This window comes from Papio anubis, chromosome 9 (assembly GCF_008728515.1).
Source record: "Papio anubis isolate 15944 chromosome 9, Panubis1.0, whole genome shotgun sequence".
NCBI classification, from domain to species: Eukaryota; Metazoa; Chordata; class Mammalia; order Primates; family Cercopithecidae; genus Papio; species Papio anubis.
This window is the reverse complement of record NC_044984.1, coordinates 40,206,237-40,228,857: the sequence shown is the minus strand read 5'-3', so window position 1 is coordinate 40,228,857 and position 22,621 is coordinate 40,206,237. Positions and strand designations below refer to the sequence as shown.

The 22,621-nt window shown below is 38.9% G+C and overlaps 1 protein-coding gene across 5 annotated transcripts in view; it reads right to left on the bottom strand.

The window, feature by feature from the left end:
• ANO6 (anoctamin 6) overlaps positions 1 to 22,621 on the bottom strand; it is a 212,463-nt gene that overhangs the window by 44,286 nt on the left and 145,556 nt on the right. For all 5 annotated transcript variants that reach the window (XM_003906239.5, XM_009180562.4, XM_009180563.4 and 2 more), the window contains 3 exons: positions 14,524 to 14,629; positions 10,263 to 10,323; positions 49 to 191 (listed from right to left, as the gene is read on the bottom strand). In XM_003906239.5, the coding sequence (XP_003906288.2) occupies positions 49 to 191; positions 10,263 to 10,323; positions 14,524 to 14,629 (310 nt within the window). The remainder of the gene's footprint in view (positions 1 to 48; positions 192 to 10,262; positions 10,324 to 14,523; positions 14,630 to 22,621) is intronic.

Sequence of the window (22,621 nt, the reverse complement as noted above, 5' to 3'; positions counted from 1 at the left end):
CCACAGCACTAAGTAGATTAAACTGCACCTAAATACGACCCTCCTTACCTGAGTAATCTCATTTATCACTACGTGAGTACATCGTGCTTCATATTCTGGTCGGGCTTGTTCTTCCTGCTGTAACTCAACAGTATCCCATTCATACTCAAGTTCTGCCTGGCGTCGCTTCCAAAACTCCAAAAACAAGGTAACTAACAGAGAGACAGAACAGCTCGTGTGGATTTTCGATGATGATTGATGTTTCAGAAATCTGTACTGAATAATATTAATTATCTATTGTACTGGCCTGTTTTCACACTGCTATAAAGAACTACCTGGACTGGGTAATATATAAAGGAAAGCAGTTTAATTGACTTACAGTTCTGCATGGCTGGGGAGGCCTCAGGAAACGTACAATCATGGTGTAAGGCAAAGGGGAAGCAAAACACATCTTACATGGCAATAGGAGAGAGAGAGCAAGGCGGAAAGTGCCACAGCTTTAAACCATCAGATATCATGAGAATTCACTCACTGTCATGAGAACAGGATGTGGGAAATCCACCCCCATGATCCAATCACCTCCTACCAGGCCCCTCCCGTGACACGTGGGGATTACAATTTGACATGAGATTTGGGTGGGGATGCAGAGCCAAACCATATCATCCATAATACTTCTGTATATGGCAAATCAAATCTAAATTATAGGAGATACTACTATTTAAAAGGGAAAAACATGATTTTAAAGAAAATGTTGGTAATTTACAACATTATGAAATAGACTATAGATTCCGGGAAAGGCAATGTGATGGTCAGAAGACATGTGAGTATGTCTGACACTGAAGCATATGTTCCAGCACCTTATTGCCAACTAAAACACAAAAAATGGTCACAGTTCCAAAGGAGCTCATGGTCCATCCTTAATCTGCTTTTCCCCACACCCTCCTTCTTGTACTCTCCTTTCCTTCCTAAGGGCCTAAAGGAGAAGAGGATTTATATGGGATGTCCCAAATAAATTAATATTCACTCATATGGAAAACTGATGTTTTTCTCAATCTTATGTAAAGTATGACTAAAATAATTTTTTTAGGAATCAGAATTTTTAACTTTAAATACTAAATAAAACATTAAATGTTAATTGAAAAATGCAGTTTCAGGGTAAATACCCTATGCCCTTCTTTTAATCAGACTGCTAACCCTAAGTCCTTCCTATAAAGAAATTCTGTAATTACCACTCTTCTATTTACAAACATTCATTGAGTGTCTACTATCAGCTGGGAATAAAGAGAAAACAAGACACAGTCCCTGCTTCAAGGAGCTCCTAGGCGTTTGGGAATTATACTGTCCTTGAAGTGACAGGTATAGTTGCTTATTAAGAGGGATATGATAAAGGTAAGCACAGGTTGCTCTGGGCACATAGAGCCAGAACATTTAACTGGGTATTTCCGGGAAAGACATCCCAGAGGAGGGGACCACTGTGATGAGTCCTGAGATGTCTCAGAGCTGATTAGGTGAAAGCGGTGGTGGGTGGAACACTAAGGCCACCTGCGAGCTGCACATGCAAAGGCAAGGTGGCCAGAGAGCCAGGTACTTTCCCAAAACTGCAAATAATCCGGTAGTAAGCGAAAGGTGTGATGGAGGTGGGGCAGCCAGGTAAGAGCTCTGCAGGGGCACATCACAAAGGGTTTGCTGTGCTTTGAAAGGAGTTTAGAGAGTTTAACGTACAGGTGGAGGAGCCTTTGAAGGTAGTCTAGAGTGAGACTAGGGGCAGGGAGACCTACTGGCAGGTACCTGATGTGGCAGGATCCCTGAGGGATGTTGAGCAGGTAGACAGATGAATGCTGGTATGACAGAAGGATGCTATCCAGGTTTCTGGCTCAGGCAATATCCTAAATTCTAGTGGCATTCCTTGGAAATAGGAAGTGTGTTAAGAAGGTCAAGTGTGTGGTTTGGTTACGATCAGATGCAATGCGTGTGGACTACTCAAGAAGAAATGTCCAGTAGACAGGTAAAAGTCTACAACGTAGGAGGAAGATCTGGGTTGAGCTGGACTTTCACTGTTTTAAGTGGCAACTGGGGCCATGAGAGAAGGAGATTATTAAATGAGGTGCAGGGTAATCACACCCTGGCTGCATGTAAGAAGGACCAGGGAGCTTTTACAGAATACCGAGCTCAGGTGCCACCCTGTAAATTATGATTTTGGGTCTGGAATGGGGCCTGAACACAGTTGCTTTGCTTTTTGTTTGTTTTGTTTTGTTTTTAAGGTTTAATATGCAGTCAGGGTGGAGACTCACTGAAGTAGAGAGTGAAGAGAGCCAGAATGAAATCCTGCAGACCCTGCAGCGGGCAGCCTGAAATGCAGGAGGCAGTCTTGGGATGCACCTGTAAGGAGCAAGAATCCAACACCCCCCAATGGCAAAGACAACTGAACATGTTTAAAAGCACTCACTTCCTAGCAGTGTTTGTTTTGACTACTACGTTTCCAGTAAGTTAGAGTAGAAATAACCTGGATGTTGGAATCAGGATCAAACTGTTGAGTGTTTTATACAGAGGGTGATGGCTACTGAGAAACAACCCAGACATTTGTGCTTCTGTACCTGCCCAAGGGGAAATGAAGTGAGTATTGGCTTCTTTGTCAATGGGATGGAACTCTAGAGGGCACCATGTTCTTTTGTGGACTGAGCTGTGACTGGGTGGTCTTGCTGCCCAGCTGAGCCATGCTGGTCTCAGGTGGCAGATTCTCCCCAAAGAGACCCTGTTGGGAGGAATGAGCCACCCATGAACCAACCCTCCTTAGGCTGCATATGAAGCAGTATAACATACACCACCCACTTACTAAAGCCCCCCCAAGGTTCTGCATCTCCTTGATAAAACTCCCATACACCTCAATCAACAGAGGACCCTACTTTTTAATCTACCAAGAATCCTACCGCCAGTATTGCATATGCCCCCACCCCTGAAGCTCCCTCCACTCTGTCTCCCTCTCTGTAACTCTGAAATCATTCCAGTGGTCATGTGCATTGTCTCAGAAAGAGCACACTTTATTCCCTATGTCAACCCTTCTTCTGCCCTTCAAAATATTAATACATAGCACTCATGCATCCCGACCTGTATCTGCTTCGAGGTCTACTGTCTATCATACCCACTGGAATGTCACCTTCACATGTGCAGGGATTTGGTTTTCTTCATAGCAGAAGGGACATAGTAGGCACGTAATGAATGAATGCACTGAATGGACAAACTGAAGGAAACCAGCCAGAAACTGGAGGACCCCCCGACCTGGGGAATCATCCACTCAGAGGTCCCAGCTGACTCCAACTGCTCACCTCTACACATAACCATCCACTCTCCTTATTTCCTGCTACGCTAGTCTACTTGGGCCTTCAGTACCTCCTGCACAGATGTACCTTGATTTATCATGCTTTACGGATAGTGTTTTTATCTTCTTACGAATTGATGGTTTGTGGCAGCCCCACATTGAGCCTGTATCAATGCCATTTTTCCAACAACATGTACCCACTTTGTGTCACAGTTTAGTAATTCTCACATTTCAAATTTTTCATGATTACTGTATCTTTTACAGTGGTCTGTGATAAGTGATCTTTGATGTTACTATTGTAATTGTTTTGGGGCAACATGAAGTGCACCTATATAAGATAGCAAAATTAACAAATGTGTGTGTTCTGACTATTCCACTGATTGGCTGCTCCCCCATCTCTCTGCCTCTCTTCTGGCCTCTCTATTCCTTGAGATGCAATAATAGTTGCATCTAACTGCTAACCCAACAATAGTTCCATCTGATGCCACAGTGAAATTAGGCCAATTAATACCCCTACAATGGCTAAGGTGTTCAAGTGAAACAAGACTCACACATCTCTCACTTTAAGTAAAAACTAGAAATTATTAAGTTTAGTGAGGAAGGCGTATCGAAAGCTAGGCCTCTTGTGCCAGTTTGCCAAGCTGTGAGTGCAAAGGAAAAGTTCTTGAGGGATATGAAAAGTGCTACTCCAGTGAACACACAAATGATAAAAAAGTGAAACAACCTTATTGCTGATAAGGAGAGAGTTTTAATGATCTGGATAGAAAACCAAACCAGCCACAATATTCCCTTCAACCACAGCCTAATTCAGAGCAAGGCCGGAACTCTCTTCCATTCTGTGAAGGCTGAGAGAGGTGAGGAAGCTGCAGAAGAAAAGTTTGAAGCTAGCAGAGGTTGGCTCATGAGGTTTAAGGAAAGAAATCATCTCCATAGCATAGAAGTGCAAGGTGAAGTAGCAAGTGCTGACATGCAAGCAGAACAAGTTATCCAGAAGATCTAGCTAAGATCCTTGATGAAGGTGGCTACACAACAGACTTTCAAGGTAGATGAAATAGCCTCCCACTGAAGAAGATGTCATCTGGGACTTTCACAGCTAGAGCGGAGAAGTCAATGCCTGGCTTCAGAACTTCCAAGGACAGGCTCACTCTCTCGTTAGGGGCTAACGCAGTTGGTGACTTCATGTTGAAACCAATGCTCATAGATCATTCCAAAAACCCTAGGGCCTCTAAGAATTATGTGAAATCTACTCTGCCTGTACTCTAAATGGAACAATAGAGCCTAGATGACAGCACATCTGTTCATAACATGGTGTGCTGAATTATTTCAAGCCCGTTGTTCACAAAAAATTACCTTTAAAAAAATTACTGCTCATTGGCAATGTATCCACTCACCCAAGAACTCTGATGGAGATGTACAGAGATTAATATTGTTTTCATGGCTATGAACACAGCATCCATTCTGCAGCCCATAGATCAAGGAGTCATTTCAACTTTCATATTTTATTATTTAAGAAATACATTATTAAGGCTACAGCTGCCATAGATAGTAATTATTTGGCTAGACATTGGCAAAATAAACAGAAATCTTCTGGAAAAGATTCACCATTCTAGATGCCATTTAAGAGCATTCATAATTCATGGGAGGAGGTCAAGATGTCAACATTAACAGGAGTTTAGGAGAAGTTGATTCTAACCCTCATGGATGACTTTGAGAAGTTCAAAACTTCAGTGGAGGAAGTCATTGCAGATGTGGTAGAAAGAGCAAGAGGAACTAGAAATGGAGTCTGAAGATGTGACTGAACTGCTGTAGTCTCATGATCAGACTTGAAGGAATGAGAAGTTGCTTTTTATGGATCTGCAAAGAAAGTGGTTTCCTGAGATGGAATCTACTCCTGGGACGATGTTGTCATTACTGAAATGACAACAAAGGATTTAGAATATTATACAAACTTAGTTGATAAAGCTGCAGCAGGGTTTGAGAGGACTGACTCCAATTTTCAAAGAAGTTCTACTATGGGTAAAATACTACCATACAGCATCACATGCTAGATAACTCTTTTGTGAAAAAAGAGTGCACTAATGTGGCAAACTTTATTGTTGTCTTATTTTAAGAAATTGGCATAGCCACCTAAACCTTCAGCAACCACCCTGCTAATCAGTGAGCAGCCATCAACACCGAGGCAAGACCCTCCCCCAGCAAAAAGATGAACATTCTCTAAAGGCTCAGATGATTGTCAGCATTTTAGTAACAAAGTATTTTTAAAGTATGTACATTTTTTGACAATGCTATGCACACTCACTAGACTACAGTATGGTAAAACCATAACTTTGATATGCACTGAGAAACAAAAAATTTGTGTGGCTCCCTTTACTGTGATATTCACCTTCTTGTGGTGGTCGGGAACCTAACCCACAGTATCTCTGAGGTATTCCTGTACCCAGCAAGAGGCCAGGATAACCCCAGAAGGAGAATATACCATGAAGCATTGACAGTTTACTGGTGAGATCAAGCTTGAGCACCCTGACTGTGGGGAGGGGTGCAGGGTCAACAGCTGAAGGAATTATCATGTGTACTCTTCTACCTTACAGACTGCAAACATACTCTTCCAGCAGAACCATTTTTTAAGGATGCTGTGACTAAGCACATTAAAATCTTGTTGCACTTTGACACTTACAGGCATAAATGAAAAACTGGTACTTATAAGCCTGTTAAAATTAGGCTGGAAGACTGGTGGTTTCTTATTTCTGCGCTAGAAAGAAGGGTCTGCACCTGTGTCACATGAGGTAGAACCAATGAGACTAAACTGACAGTTTCTAACCCATTCTCATTTTTTTTTCACAGCATCAAACAAAATAATGCAATTGTATCAGTAAAAACCAAATTTCTGCATCTTTCTAAAAGCTTGCTGCAACTTCATTAATATACACTGTATTTTGTCATCAATCTAAAGACTAATAGCCAAATTATTGGCAGAACTCTTATTCTATGCTTGTCACTTTCTGTCTATGGGGCTTTAGATAATTGGCCCCTGAGTGTCATCTTTAGATAACTCACTCCCTGAGTGTCATCTTCTTCATCTTTAAAACTGGAGTGTGATAGCCACTCATTTACTCAGTACCTATCTAGCATCTATCTCATATCTATCCAATATCAACTAGGAGATAATTCATGAACACATTCTTAACTTTTCTCACAAAGAGCAACATAAGCAATTCTAGTCGGTGCTATAAGGGAAGAACAGTGGATGCCCTCTTCTCTCCTCCCTGAACTTGAACATATGCTTCTGTTTACCAAATTCTGAACTATACGAAGCAGTTCTGCCTGGGAAGTGATAGGATTGCAATGCAAGCAAGACATAGCCTGGTGAGAAATAATGAGCTGTTAGCAAATCCTCAGCCTTGAAGGAAAACCCCTGGGAGTTGCAGCAGTGGGAGAGTGTTTTAGTTCCTTATTTCACTCAGCCTCAGATTCTGCAGGGTCTATGGAAGGCACTGCTAACCTAATAGTCACCCAGTGTTTTGGAGTACTCCTGGGCCACATCAGTGCTGACTCACAATGCTGTGTGTCCCAGATTGAGGGCACCAGGTCCTGGGGTGACCGTGCATGATCACAGACAGAAATTTCTGTTCTGTATCTTTTGCTCTCTCCCCCTGCAATAAGACATCTGACAGAACTCCAGCAGGGAGCACTGCACTTCTGTTCTCTGGCAAACCAGAGGTGCTGATTAGACACAGTTAAAACTCTTACATCAACACATAATGAGAAAAGAGAAAGGTTGTCTGGAACTTGGAGATCAGTAACAGCTCTTCCTCTTAATCGGGATATTATTATATCTAAACAAAATATGCATCAGATGAAGAAGATGTCCATACACCCAAAAAGATTTCAGAGCAGTAAAGTGTTAGTGGTGTTATATCCTGCATTGTCTAAGGACAAGACACATTCTGGTAGATGGAAATGTTCTGGTTGCTGTAAGGGTTTGCTGCTGAAGGTCTAGGATGTTTTAACAGGCCTCGAAACTATTTAGGCCTCATAACCCACAGAGGCACAGGAGTTAGATTAACTCACTCAGCTTTTATTGCAACTTTTTTTCTTTTAGATGGAGTCTCACTCTGTCGCCCAGGCTGCAGTGCAGTAGTGATCTTGGCTCACTGTAACTTCTGTCTCCCGGATTCAAGAAATTCTCGTGCCTCAGCCTCCAGCTGGGATTACAGGTGTGCACCATCACACCTGTCTAATTTTTGTATTTTTAGTAGAGGCGGGGTTTCACCATGTTGGCCAGGCTGGTCTCAAACTCCTGACCTCAGTGATCCACGTGCCTCAGCCTCCCAAAGTGCTGAGATTGCAGGAGTGAGCCACCACACCCAGTCGTTTATTCCAACTTCCTAATTCAAAGGCTAGAAACTCTCTTGCAGCTAGGGTTCCAGATCTGATTTTTTAAAATGCCTGTCAGAAGCATCTGCATGTCACTTAAGTCAGAAACTGGGCTGAATGGAGTCAGGGTGGTGGTAGCAGGAGCTGCATTATTTTGCTGGTGTGGACCCAGCAGAAGCAGCACAGGTCTGAAAGTAACAGTCACAGCAGCTGTTTTCTGATCCCCAAGTGCAGCTAGTTAGGCTTCCTGATTCCCCAGGTCCTTAGTGAGCCAGATGACTGGTGGTTTTCTGGAAATAACTAGGCCTAGTTTAGAACTCACCCCTCAAAGGTGAAAATTAAACATTGCAGTCATGCAGCCAAGAGTCTGATCCAGGGAGAATCAGGTATAAGTAGGCAAGATGCAACAAGGAAGGGAGTGGGCAGGATGCGTTTAGAACTTTTAACTTCAACCATGGGTTGGTGTTTAGGACTCTATGAATCAGTATGAACAGGTGGGCTGCCTTGTCCTAAAAGGATGGACATTTTTAAGGTAAGTATATGATTTATATTATATTGATTACAAAAAATATAAATATGATTTATATTTTATAATTTCTAGGCAGCAGAAAAATACTCTAAGTACCATATGCATCTGGGCACAAAAGAGATGCTGCAGGAACATAATGGTGGTGATATGAATAACTTCATATGAGGCTGTAGCCTGTTTGGTTCTGCAATTTCAGAATTTCTGTAAAGTGGTTCACAGCAGTAGTTCTCAAAGCAGAAGTAACAAGGAAAGCCACACAAAGCACTTAAAAAGTTTATCATATATATCCTTAAAGATACACATATGATGCTACAGGCAGTGCTGAAATACTTTCTGCATTCTAAAATCAGATAAAATAAAATCAGCAGCTAATGTGTACGTCAGTTCTACAACCATGGTGTAGTTAATGATCAGAGAAGGGAAAGTTAGCTAGGAAATTTGAGGTTTGTTCTTTCTAGTGTCAAAATTAACATTTTTTTGTTTTATTTCAAATGTCTTCTTTAACTGCGGCTATCAGCATCCATTAGTATATGGAGTTCAGTAGATGTGTTAGTATGTTATACATTATGATTCAACGCTGAGAGTACAGTTAATAGTTAAAAGTGCTGACCCACGTGTTCAGTACCTAAAGCTCTTACTGGGGAGGGGCGGAGGGTAGGCAGGGGGCGTATTACAGTGCAGGAGCACAGAGGATCTTAATACATAAATTCAATCTTTATTCTTCTATGTGTCAAATATTAGCCAGAGTTTGGTCTCCAGCCAAAACATGCTAAATGGCCAAATGCCAGTGTAACTGATTGGGACGTCTGGTCACCTTACAGAGAACTTTATCTGTTGAGTGGCAACGAGTGTCTCTAAAGAGTGAGCAAAATAATCGGATTGTCCGTTCTGTGACCCATTTGGTAATTCTTCATAGGTACAATCACTACCAAAGAGAAATACTGCTGAGGACACTGTAAATAACTGATTCTGTGAGATACATACGTTGATGTGTCGTCCTTTAAAGAATAAGAAACTTGGTTCAGTTTTTTCCTCCGCCTTCCTATAACCTGAATTCTGCTGTTTCTCATACTTACACAATGAAACTGGAAATGCATCTAATTTTGAAAATGGATATTTTTCTTCTATGTTAGAACATTTAGATCAATTAAACATTTAAAGTTTGCATTTAAAGAAAATGATAACTGCCTCATTGTATTAATGATGCTATCCCAAAGTAAATAATATAGTGTTAAAGTTACCATATGGGAATTAGATCCTGTAGAATTATATCTGTTCTAGTTAGTAAGCAGAGTTTCTTACTATTATACAAGTAGCAGATACTCATTAAATATCTGCTCACACAGAAGTGTATGAGGAAGAAAGCTCACCCATAATCACTGTGTTGCTGCCTCCTCCTGACCTCCACTCCCATAAAAGTTAGGTTGTATCACACTGTGAGGGCTGTTGCAATAATGGCTTCCAACAAATCATGCCTCCTACATCCAAGCCACTGGGTAGTACTCCCACCGCTCCACATTGATGCTGGTTTGGCCATACGACTTACTTTGGCTGATGGGACATTAGCTAACTTGGTGCAACAATAGGCTTAAAAATGCATATGCACTGAAGCTTGTCCTCTCTTCTCTTTGGAACCCTGACACCAAGAATCCTGGGCTAGCCTATTTGAAGATGAGACACCATGTAGAGTAGAGAAACCTTCCCAGCTGAGCCCCACAGACCAAACGAGGTTTCTAGTTGCAAGATTGTCTATCCCAGTGGAGCTGTCAGCTTACTAGAGTCAGCTGAGCCAGCCCATGCCTAAAGAACCTCTCAGCTGACCCAGAGAATGATGAGAAATAATAAACATGGGAAATAAGGTTTGTTGTTTTAAGCTGATATATTTTCATGCAGATTTTAATATAGTAAAAGCTAACTGATACAATGTCCTCAGTTATAAATGGAATTCTAGGGGAGCTGAAGCCTGGGCAATACAAGGTCCTAAGATTGGGTTACTTTGATAGCCTACATAAACCTGTATAATACTATCAAATTGAGTGCATGAAAAAAAAAAAAATAACTTACCCCATACTCCCATGAATACTGCAAAGACCAGGGTTCCAAAACTGTCAAAGATGCACAATTTCTGGAAAATATAAATGACATAGAAATGAGTCATATCCTCCACTTATTAGATTCAGTAAATATGAAATGCTTTGTCTATTCTACAGTCTTTAAGTTCTTTTCAAAGTTGATGCCTAGTTTAACAATCATCTATGATCATACTCATTCAATGTATCTACTACATACTTATAGTGAAATTTGATTCTTTTAAAAGCAAACAATCTTTGCTGTATTAACTAGTGTCTTTTCCAATGAAACTTTGCATATCCCAAAAAGGAAACAGATATAGTTCCTAGAATTCCACTGAGTTGAAAGCCTCTATTGGGCTTGAATAACAGCCTCTTATAGAGCTGTCATAATGGATTTGAGGAAGTAGTATGGCTGTACGAATACAATGACCCCTAAGCAACTTTTAGATTTATGATTTGTATCTTATCATCATCCCAACCTGGTCAGAGGGTAAGTTTCAGAATTCCTGTTTTTCCTGTTAAGAGACATACAAAGCTGAGGTTTATCTCGAGGTGGCTCTCCTCCAGGAGAGCTCTGTTTTCTTAAACCCAATGATAGCTTTTCTACCATCATTGACAGATGCTTCTACTGGAATAAAGGATGCACAGGTGCTTTTGCTAACATTACAGTGAATACAATGATCATGAATGATCATAACATATCTGGCCAAAGAAGGCTTTATTCACTAGTTCTGCTAAGTTTTATCTCTTTGCTAGTATATAAGTAGCCTATCTCCCTCTATGAGTTCCTGGAAAATATTTTAATTAGTTACTAATTTTTCATTAATGAGCAATTTTACATTTCCTAAAAAAATACTATAAAGATAATGGAAAAAGTGACAAGCATATTATATTTACTTTATGACAGATCATATAAAAGGACAGGGACTGGGTAGAAAAAGAAGCTATAGGTAAAAAAAAAAAAAAGCCTTTTCAAATGTTAAAGAAGACTCAAAGCTGCTTTGAAGTAGAAAGTCTACTTTGTTTTAGGTGATTTTTTTGGGTTGCTCTTTATACTCAAATAAAGTGGATAAAACTTCATCTACGTAAAAACATTACTTTTGTTATTTTCATAAAAGAACAGCTACATTCTCATCCATCTGATTTTCAAGGCCCCCTCAATCATCCACACTGATTGTGATGAGAAAAAGCAAGCATAATCCTTAATTGTCTGTCATCCAATTATTCTTCTACAAAACCTCAAGGAAGACAGAATAAATGCATGCCTGCTCTGGGGAACAATGCTTTCCACTTACACCTCTAGTCCAGGTATTCCACAGACCACATATTTCAAATCTTTTACCTTTGACTCTCATGGAACCATCTTCTCCAAGTTAATTTTTAATGCTATGCCTTATCCTTTACTGTAAAACTGTAAGAAAGGTCCCATAAAAAACAGTTCTGCATGTTGTAATGCTATTATTGAAGATTCTGTCCAATGCTACTTCCATTTTAGGAATCAAGGCAATCTTCTAAGTATTTGACAACACTCTACTTGCCTTGACACTTCTGCTCACCTACTCCAAAAAGAAAATCCCATCTGTGAATTCTTAGCTCTACTCTTTTGAGAAAACGTCAATGGAAACACTTCTGTCAGTGCTAGAGGGAAAAATGGGAGCATTACGAAAGAGGAAGTGTACTGCCAATGTCAAGATCACTCCAGCTGCCTTGCTGAAGGTGAGGGACATGCCTAGCACTCCTATGTGGGAATTAGGCCTGAATGAAGTTAGTATTTTTGCCACATGTGTGAGAATCCTGGACCCTTGAGAAAGAATAAGATAGCTGACTTCTTTGCTCTGTCTTCCATGAACTATGTGGAAGCAGGAAGTAAGGGAAAAAGGAAGCAAGGAGCTTACTTGGTAAGAAGCCTAGCTTAGCTTGCTAGGCAGGATGGCACAGAGAGGGCAAGACAGCTGTGCTGAGAGCAGTCTGAATCAGCATACTGCTTTACTCACATAGAGCAGGAAAGAAAAGAAAGAGCTGCATATGTAGGCATGATGATTTTAAGCAGAGAAACCAATTAGAATCTTGGGGGGAAAAATGACAATTTGTTATGCTTTCTTCCTGGAAGGAAGCAAAGTCAAAATTTTATAACTAAATGTGTTTTTATGAACAAAATATTAGAACTTACCATGTTTCCCCTTTATCCTACCAGCTAGAAAGCTAAGAATCTTATTTAATAATAATAAAAAAAACAGTATGAATCCTTATTATTTGCATAATTGTTTCCTGATTTCTTTGGTCCTGATTTTATATTTCTATTTTTAATTTGCTAAAAGGTAAGCATATCTGTAAATTAGTACTCTCTTTCCAAAAGAAAGACATATAAATACATAAATATATGAAGGAAAAAACAATTCACAAACAGAAAAGCCAGAAAAAGTGCTCTTTTTCTTTTTCAAACTCTTTTTTTTTCCATTTCGTCCTCTTACTTGTATTATGTTTCCTTCCCTTTGTAAATCATTCTGACAAGACTCAAGGGATCCTTGAGGAAACTGGAATAGAATTAAAGATTCATTTCTTTTTTTCAAAACAATAAAAAAATGCACACGGGGCATATTTGAAAGTCATGTGCTTAAGGATGGGTAGTTGGAGCAGAAGAAAGAAGAAGAGGTGGGTGTGGGGAGTGTGAAGGAGAGAACTTCTTAAGGAAAATGAAACTTCTACTTGCATCTTTGTGGATGACAATCTGCCTCTGGTATTATCATTGGCATCTGCCTTAAAGCCAGTACTTCGGGATGCAGTTAACTAGTGCCCTTTAGCCTATGAGTCAGCATCACTGGAAGCAGCTTCCTTCTTACTAGCTTCAAGTCTTTTACTCTATGTGATCTACAACACATATTTATAGTCTACAGTTTGTGTTGGTTTGGAAGAGGGGGCTTAATTTCTAAATTAAGTATAAAAATCCATCTGTTGACAACACCCTGCAATCAGCTTAACTAAGTAGTGAAACAATTTTTCAAACATAGAGCTGGATCTGAGTAAAGTGCCTGCAATGTCAGCTGGCAAAGAATATGGTAATGATGAGAAATGCAGATTTGTTATAAATTTCTGACTCTGCAGTTACTAGGTGGGTGACTTTGGGTAGATTATTTGATCTCCCACATCCCCAGTATCTTACACTGTAAAATGGAGATAATGCCTGTTCCACCTATCTCACAGGGTTGTTGTGTATGTTAAAAGTGGTAAGTATAAAAACTATGCAAAGTATGATATAGAAAGTGGCATCAGTATAACAGTAATACATTCTGCTAAAATCTGACTTACATGGAGTAGGCCACAATGTTCTAGGGCCACTAATGATTCCTAAACTCTCATGGCAGAACAAGGGGATAAAGAGAAGATCATCAGAGGAAAGCGTAGGTCAGAATTGTAAGGAAAATGCTCTGAAGTAAGCTGACCATCTTTCTTTCTGTCCAGATTTCCAGCCTGCTTTCAGTAAGCTCCCTCCACTCTTGATGCTCGTCCTAAACCTCAGGACCATGTGCATGTATAAGGAGAGCCAGATGTGTTTTCTGGCAATGTTTTAAGACAAATACCTTTTATCACATATAAAACCTTTCTCATGCATAGTTATAGTCTAAGTCTGACCATCAGGGTGTTTACAATCTAAGCATAGTTTTGGCATATGTTGAAAGGGGGAAAACAGAAGTACAGATTTCAGGTTTCCACTTACTTGAATTAAGGAAAATACTTATAAAGGTTGAGTATCCCAAATCCAAAGCTTTTTGAGTACTGACATAATGTTCAAAGGAAATGCTCAAGGCAGCATTTCAGATTTTGGATTTTTGGATTAGGGATGCTCAACCAGTAAGTCGAAGGCAAATATTCCAAAATCCAAAACACTTTGGATCCCAAGCATTTCAGATAACAAATACTCAACCTGTAGTAAATCTATTAAAAAGTATTTATAAGATAAAACGGGTTTGAGATTTCTGCTTTGATTACTTGAAATACTCAAATAGTTTAGATTCCACCATTATCTCACTGACACTCTATGAGATTTTATCTAAGGTCTTGAATCACAATTTTCTTATTTGTAAAAGAGGAATAAAGCATTGTATATTAATGTACAAAACGTTTGAAAGGTTAGTTGAAAAATATCTGTCTGAATTCCTAAGAGGAAAAAAGATATAATATCTATGTTTTATCTAAATTATCATTAGAAAAAAAAATCTTTCATTAGGTGTAAATATTGGGAATAGCAAAATTACCTTTGAGGACTCACAAGTAATATTGAGTTTCCAGAATGGACAAAGCCTATCACACTGAGGACACATTATGATCTTGCCACCAATATCAGGATGACAAACTTCTTTGCTAAAAAGAGAGAAATAAAACTTAATTTTAAAAAATTTAATCAATTTAAGGGAGCATGATAAAATCCAATATCCATTCACAATAAGAAACAAAACTAAACCAGTCTTGTAAAACTAGAAACAGAAGTGAACTTCATTAACCCGATAAAGGCTTGTTACATAAAACTCATTAAAAATTATACTAAGTGGTAAAATGCTGAAAGTATTTCCTTTAGATCAGGAATAAAGCAAAAGATTCTTCTATCACTGTTTCTTTTCAGCTGGAGGTCTCTGCCAGCATCGTATGTCAAGTAAAATAAGGCCACAAGGATAAGCCAGGAAGAAAGAGAACTGTTATTACTAACAGATTACATGACTATCTATATGGATGACTCAATAGACCCTAAAGATAAATTATTAGAATTAATAAGTTGAGTAAAGGCCGGGTGCAGTAGCTCATGCCTGTAATCCCAGCACTTTGGGAGGCTGAGGCGGGTGGATCACCTGAGGTCAGGAGTTCAAGACCAGCCTGGCCAACATGGTGAAACCCTGTCTCTACTAAAAATATAAAAATCAGCACAGCATGGTGATGCATGCCTGTAATCCCAGCTACTCGAGAGGCTGAGGCAGGAGAATGGCTTGAACCCAGGAGGTGGAGGTTGCAGTGAGCTGAGATCATGCCACTGCACTCCAGCCTGGGTGACAGAGTGAGATTGTCTCAAAAAACAAAGCAAAAATAAGTTGAGTAAAATTTGCTGGATGCAAAATCAATATACAAAATACAGGGACACAAAAAGGAATTATGTCCCCATACACCTGTAATTATTAGGAAATAATTCTTAAAAAATACCATTTTAATAGTGTAAAAAATATAAAGTGTTCAGGAATAAATCTAATTCAAAATATGTTAAGATTTATAGGGAGAAAATAGAATTTTTCTTAAATGCATTAAAGAAGGCCTACACTATCATATTCACAATTTGAATAATCAATTTGTAATAATCAATTTGTAATTTGTAATAATCAACGTTTGTAATTTGTAATAATCAATATTTAAAGATATTAGTTCTCTCCCATTTAAGCTATAAATTCACTGGAAGAGCAGAGACTCAGAACAGTCAAAATACTTCTGAAGACAAAGGCATTATGGGAGAGGTTAAGAAAAACTGACCAACAGAAGAAAATAAAGAGGTCAGAAACAGACCTCTTGCCTATATAAAAACTGATATATACCAGAGCTGGCCAAGCAAATTAGTAAAGTGAGAACTGACATTTCAGGAAAACGGGTCTGGTACAACAGGATATCCGTATGAATAAACATAAAATTGAACCCCTAATGGTATTTTATATACATCAATCCAGGTAGAAAATGAGAATGCCAACGTACCAACTTACTAGGAAAAAAAAAAATCTAGATAACCTCAGAGTAAGGAGAATCTCATAAACAAGAAACCAAAAAGCATAAACCACAAAGAAAAATACTGAAACATTCAAGATATTTTCAAAGAATGTAATTAAAAAAATAACATTAAAGGGAGAAAAATATAAGCCACAAATTGGTAAAAGTTTTGCAGACATAAAAATGACACACGATTATTTGTCAGAGTATTTAAAGAACTCCTATAAATTAATACAAAAAACAAAACAAAACAAAACAAAAACAAAAACAAAAAAACAACCCAAGTAACAATGCATGCTGCTCCCTCTAGGAGAAGCCATTCAGATAGGCTAGGATTGTATGTGACGAGGACTGGGGTTGTGCAGTTAGGTGGTCTTGCAAATAACTAAGGAAAAACAAATAGGAATAGGAAGTTTTCCTAGAATAGCTGAGTAAAGATCTTGGAAAACCCTCTCCCTCCATAAAAGCAATGAGAACACAGGCAAAAATTGTCAAAATCAGCCTTTGCTGAACTCTGGAAATTAACCAACTGCTGGATGTCATCTGAGGAGCATTTATTTGAGGAAAACTGGCTAAATCTCTATAAGGATGAGGCCTGCGGCATTTTAACCTGACTGATTCCCATCCCCATCTCCCTAGCTTCGTGGTAGCCTTAAAAACCAACAGGCTTGTAACTACAGAAGCTGTGAAAAACGGCAGCCTAGCAGCCACTGAAGGGGGAAGAAGTAGTCTAAAGCTACCCAAAAAAACCCATCCTCAGAGAAGTCTTACTATCTGACCTGTCTAGCAGCTCCCCTGAGAAGCTCCATGCTCAGGATTTCTCATTCTTTTTTTTTTCTTTTTTATTATACTTTAAGTTCTGGGGTACATGTGCACAACGTACAGGTTTATTACATATGTATACATGAGCCATGTTGGTGTGCTGCACCCACTAACTCGTCATTGACATTAGGTATTTCTCCTAATGCTATCCTTCCCCGCTCCCCCGACCCCACAACAGGCCCCGGTGTGTGATGTTCCCCTTCCTGTGTCCAAGTGTTCTCACTGTTCAGTTCCCACCTATGAGTGAGAACATGAGGTGTTTCGTTTTCTGTTCTACAAAAGACATGAACTCATCCTTTTTTATGGCTGCATAGTATTCCATGGTGTATATGGGCCACATTTTCTTAATCCAGTCTGTCACTGATGGACATTTGGGTTGGTTCCAAGTCTTTGCTATTGTGAATAGTGCTGCAATAAACATACGTGTGCATGTGTCTTTATAGCAGCATGGTTTATAATCCTTTGGGTATATACCCAGTAATGGGATGGCTGGGTCAAATGGTATTTCCAGTTCTAGATCCTTGAGGAATTGCCACACTGTCTTCCACAATGGTTGAACTAGTTTACAGTCCCACCAACAGTGTAAAAGTGTTCCTATTTCTCCACATCCTCTCCAGCACCTGTTGTTTCCTGACTTTTTAATGATCGCCATTCTAACTCGTGTGAGATGGTATCTCATAGTGGTTTTGATCTGCATTTCTCTGATGGCGAGTGATGATGAGCATTTTTTCATGTGTCTGCTGGCTGCATAAATGTCTTCTTTTGAGAAGTGTCTGTTCATATCCTTTGCCCACTTTTTGATGGGGTTATTTTTTTCTTGTAAATTTTTTTGAGTTCTTTGCAGGTTCTGGATATTAGCCCTTTGTCAGATGAGTAGATTGCAAAAATTTTCTCCCATTCTGTAGGTTGCCTGTTCACTCTGATGGTAGTTTCTTTTGCTGTGCAGAAACTCTTTAGTTTAATTAGATCCCATTTGTCAATTTCGGCTTTTGTTGCCATTGCTTTTGGTGTTTTAGACATGAAGTCCTTGCCCATGCCTATGTACTGAATGGTATTGCCTAGGTTTTCTTGTATGGTTTTTATGGTTTTAGGTCTAACATTTAAGTCTCTAATCCATCTTGAATTAATTTTTGTATAAGGTGTAAGGAAGGGATGCAGTTGCAGCTTTCTACTTATGGCTAGCCAGTTTTCCCAGCACCATTTATTAAATAGGGAATCCTTTCCCCATTTCTTGTTTTTGTCAGGTTTGTCAAAGATCTGTTCTGTTCCATTGGTCTATATCTCTGTTTTGGTACCAGTACCATGCTGTTTTGGTTACTGTAGCCTTGTAGTATAGTTTGAAGTCAGGTAGCATGATGCTTCCAGCTTTGTTCTTTTGGCTTAGGACTGTTTTGGCAATGCAGGCTCTTTTTTGGTTCCATATGAACTTTAAAGCAGTTTTTTCCAATTCTGTGAAGAAAGTCATTGGTAGCTTAATGGGGATGGCATTGAATCTATAAATTACCTTGGGCAGTATGGCCATTTTCACGATATTGATTATTCCTATCCATGAGCATGGAATGTTCTTCCATTTGTTTGTGTCCTCGTTTATTTCATTGAGCAGTGGTTTGTAGTTCTCCTTGAAGAGGTCCTTCACATGCCTTGTAAGTTGGATTCCTAGGTATTTTATTCTCTTTGAAGCAATTGTGAATGGGATTTCACTAATGATTTGGCTCTCTGTTATTGGTGTATATGAATGTTTTGTCATTCTTTTCAAACCTCATACTCAGAGCTCATATTGTGAACAGCACTATCACCAAAGTGTCTGTTGAAAGCGATTGGCAAGAATTATTTCACATTGTAGCTGCCTGAGGCAGTGATACCAGTAGAGGTTAACAAGTGGTCAACGAAATAACTTAAAAGGAAAAATTAGGAAATGAGATGTGCACAGCGGGCTCTAGAAAGTTCCAACATATTTCTGAGATTGCAGAAGGCCATGCACATGTGTAGGATAGTGCACATGGCCAAGAAAGACCTGAGAAAACCTTAATCCCTCACCTCTGACTGACTTTGAGGTTCTGCATTGGCAAGAAGGAAAAGCTAAGGAAGAACTGAAAACTACCTGCTAGAGCATTAAACACATTCCTCAATACACATGCACACAGAGCCATGAGGCAAAGGCAGAGAAACGAAAATTACTGGTAGTAGGCATTTAATGCAATTACTAGCTAATCCAATCATTAGCTAACAACAAATCTTATTGAACATAGACTGCAATGGTCACACATGACAAAGACAAGTAGTTCAGGAAAGTAACTAAACAAAGGGAAGCAGCAGTAGCAGTGATAATAATAAACAGAAGCAACAACAAACTCTGAAGAGGGAAAATATCTGATTTCCAGATTTGCTACATTATAATACTTAAAATGCCCAGTTCTCAACGTAAAATTACAAGACACACCAAGAAACTGAAAAGTATGGTCCTAACACAGGAAAAAGCAGTAGGTAAAACTGTCCCTGAGGACACCCAGATATTGCATTTATTACATGAAGACTTTTTATATTTAGCAATTATACATATTTGGAGAACTAAAGGAAATCTTGCCTAAAGAATTAAAGGAAGCATGACAAAAAGAATATGAATAGAGATAGGAATTACTAAAAATAACCAATTAGTGGCTCAAGCCTGTAATCCCAGCACTTCGGGAGGCTGAGACGGGCAGATCACGAGGTCAGGAGATTGAGACCATCCTGGCTAACACGGTGAAACCCCGTCTCTACTAAAAAAAAATACAAAAAACTAGCCGGGTGAGGTGGCGGGCGCCTGTAGTCCCAGCTACTCAGGAGGCTGAGGCAGGAGAATGGCGTAAACCCGGGAGGCGGAGCTTGCAGTGAGCTAAGATCCGGCCACTGCACTCCAGCCTGGGCGACAGAGCGAGACTCCGTCTCAAAAAAAAAAAAAAACCAATTAGCAAAGTACAATAACTAAAATAAAAAACTCATTAGAAGGGCTCCTCGGCAGATATGAAATAGCAGAAGAATCAGCAAACTGAAAGCTAGGTCTATTAAGATTATCCAGTCTGAGAAATGGAACAAAAAAGGAAAGAGGACAAAGGAACACAGTCTCAGAAATTAGTGGGACACCATCAAATATACCAACACATACATTATAGAAGTCCCAGAGAAAAAAGGAGAGAAACGGAAATAATAATCAGTGGCTGAAAACTTCCCACATTTAATGAAAACACTATTTTGCACATCCAGCAAACTCAACAAATTCCATGTAGGATAAACTCAAAGAGATCTAAACCGAGGAGTATCATATTCAAAGTGTCTAAAGACAAAGATAAAGAAAACACGGCAAAGAATGGTGACAGCAGAAAGAGAAAAGTGATTCATCACATATAAAGGGTCCTCAGTAAGATTAACAGCTAACTTTTCACAGAAATCATGGAGGCCAGAGGCAGTGGGATGATACATTCAAAGTGCTGAAAGAATGACTGTCAACCGAGTATTCTATCTCCAGCAAACCCATCCTTCAAAAATGGAGAAATTAAGACATTCCCAGATAAAATCTGAAAGAATCTGTTGTTGGCACAGACTTGCTGTATTAGTCCGTTTTCACACTGCTGATAAAGACATACCTGAGACTGGTTCATCTAAAAATAAAAAGAGGTTTAACAGACTCACAGTTCCACATGGTCGGGAAGGCCTCACAATCATGGCAGAAGGCAAAAGGCATGTCTTATATGGAGGCAGGCAAGAAAGAATGAGAGCCAAGTGAAATGGGTTTCCCATTATAAAACCATCAGATCTTGTGAAACTTATTCACTACCATGAGAACAATATGGGGAAAACCACTCCCATGATTCAATTATCTCCCACCAGGTCACTCCTACAATATGTGGGAATTACAGGAGCTACAATTTGAGATGAGATTTGAGTGAGGACACAGCCAAACCATATCACCTGCCCTAGACAGATTACACCTTATTTATTTTATTTTTTTTGAGACACAGTCTCATGCTCTGTCACCCAGGCTAGAGTGCAGTGGCGTGACTTCAGCTCATTGCAACCTCTGCCTCCTGGGTTCAAGCAATTCCCCTGCCTCAGCCTCCTGAGTAGTTGGGACCACAGGCATGTGCCACCACACCTGGCTAATTTTTTGTATTTTTAGTAGAGATGGGGTTTTACTGTGTTAGCTAGGATGGTCTCGAACTCCTGACCTCATGATCCACTGGCCTCAGCCTCCCAAAGTGCTGGGATTACAGGCATGAGCCACTGTGCCCAGCCCAGGTTAAACACCTTTAAGCCCAAAACCTGAATTTGAAATGCTCCAAAATCTAAAACTTTCCAAGTGCTGACATAATACTCAAGGAAAATCTTCACTGGAGCATTTTGGATTTGGGATGCTCAAATGGTAAGTATAATGCAAATTTTCCAAAATCTGAAAAAAAATCTGAAATCTGAAACGCTTCTGGTCCCAAGCATTACGGACAAGAAACACTTAACATATACTAAGAGAGTCCTTCAGGCTTAAATAGACACTTGACAGTAACTCACATCCACCTCAAGAAATAAAAAGCAGTAATAGAGCTAACTACATATATAAATATAAAAAGCAGTGTAAGCATATTTTTGTATGTCACTATTTTCTTCTATCTTATTTAAAAGACGCAAAGCAACAATTATTAAACTGTTGGTGAGCTTATAACGCATTGAGTTGTAATTTGCATGATGATAATACCACAAAGGAGTAGAGAAGGAACAGATCTATACCAAAGTAAAGTTTTTGTATACTATTTGAAATTAAAATTTCAAATAATATTTAACTATATTATTTTAAATTAAGTTGTTAATTATAATCCCCAGAGAAGCCACTAAAAAACAATAAAGAAACAACAATGGAATTAGAATGACATACTAGAAATATTTAACACAAAAAAAAGTAGTAATGAAGGAACAGAAAAACAAGGGACAAAAGACACATGAAAAACAAATAGCAAAATCGCAGATGTAACTCCTACTTCATGAGTAATTACATTAAATATACATGAACTAAATATTAAAATCAAAAGCCAACAAATGGAAATAAAAGAAACAGAGGACAGAAAAGTTAAAAAAAACAACAAAACAAAGTTGGTTCCTTGAAAAGATAACAAAATTGGCAAACTTAGCTAGGCCGATAAAGATAAAAGAGAAGACTCAAATGGTTAAAATCAGAAATGAAAGGGGAAACATTACTGTTACTCCTACAAAAAAAAAAAGGATTATAAGGGGATACTATGCATAATTATAAGCCAACAAATTAGACAACCTAGATAAAATGGATGAATTCCTAGAAAAATATGAACTACTTAAGCTAGCTCAAGCAACAATAGAAAACTTGAATAGACCTATTTTCAACAAATAAAGAGAATGGACTAGCAGAAAAAAAAAATTCCTGCAAAGAAAAGCCCAGTCTCAGATGGCTTCACTGATGAGAAGAATTAACACCAATGTTTCATAATCTCTTTTAAAAGCAAAGAAGAGGGAACACTTCTCAACTCGCTATGTGACTAGTATTGTGATGATACCAAAACCAAAGACAACATAAGAAAACTAGAGACCTAATATCTCTTGCAAATATAGATGGAAAAATCTCCAATAAAATACTAAAAAACCAAATCCTGCAACATATAATAAGTACCACATACTATGACCAAGTGGGATCTGTCCAGGAATGCAAGGAGGATTCAAAGTACAAAAATCATCAATTCTTGTAATATACCATATTAATAGAATAATGAACAAAAACTACACACAAGATAATGT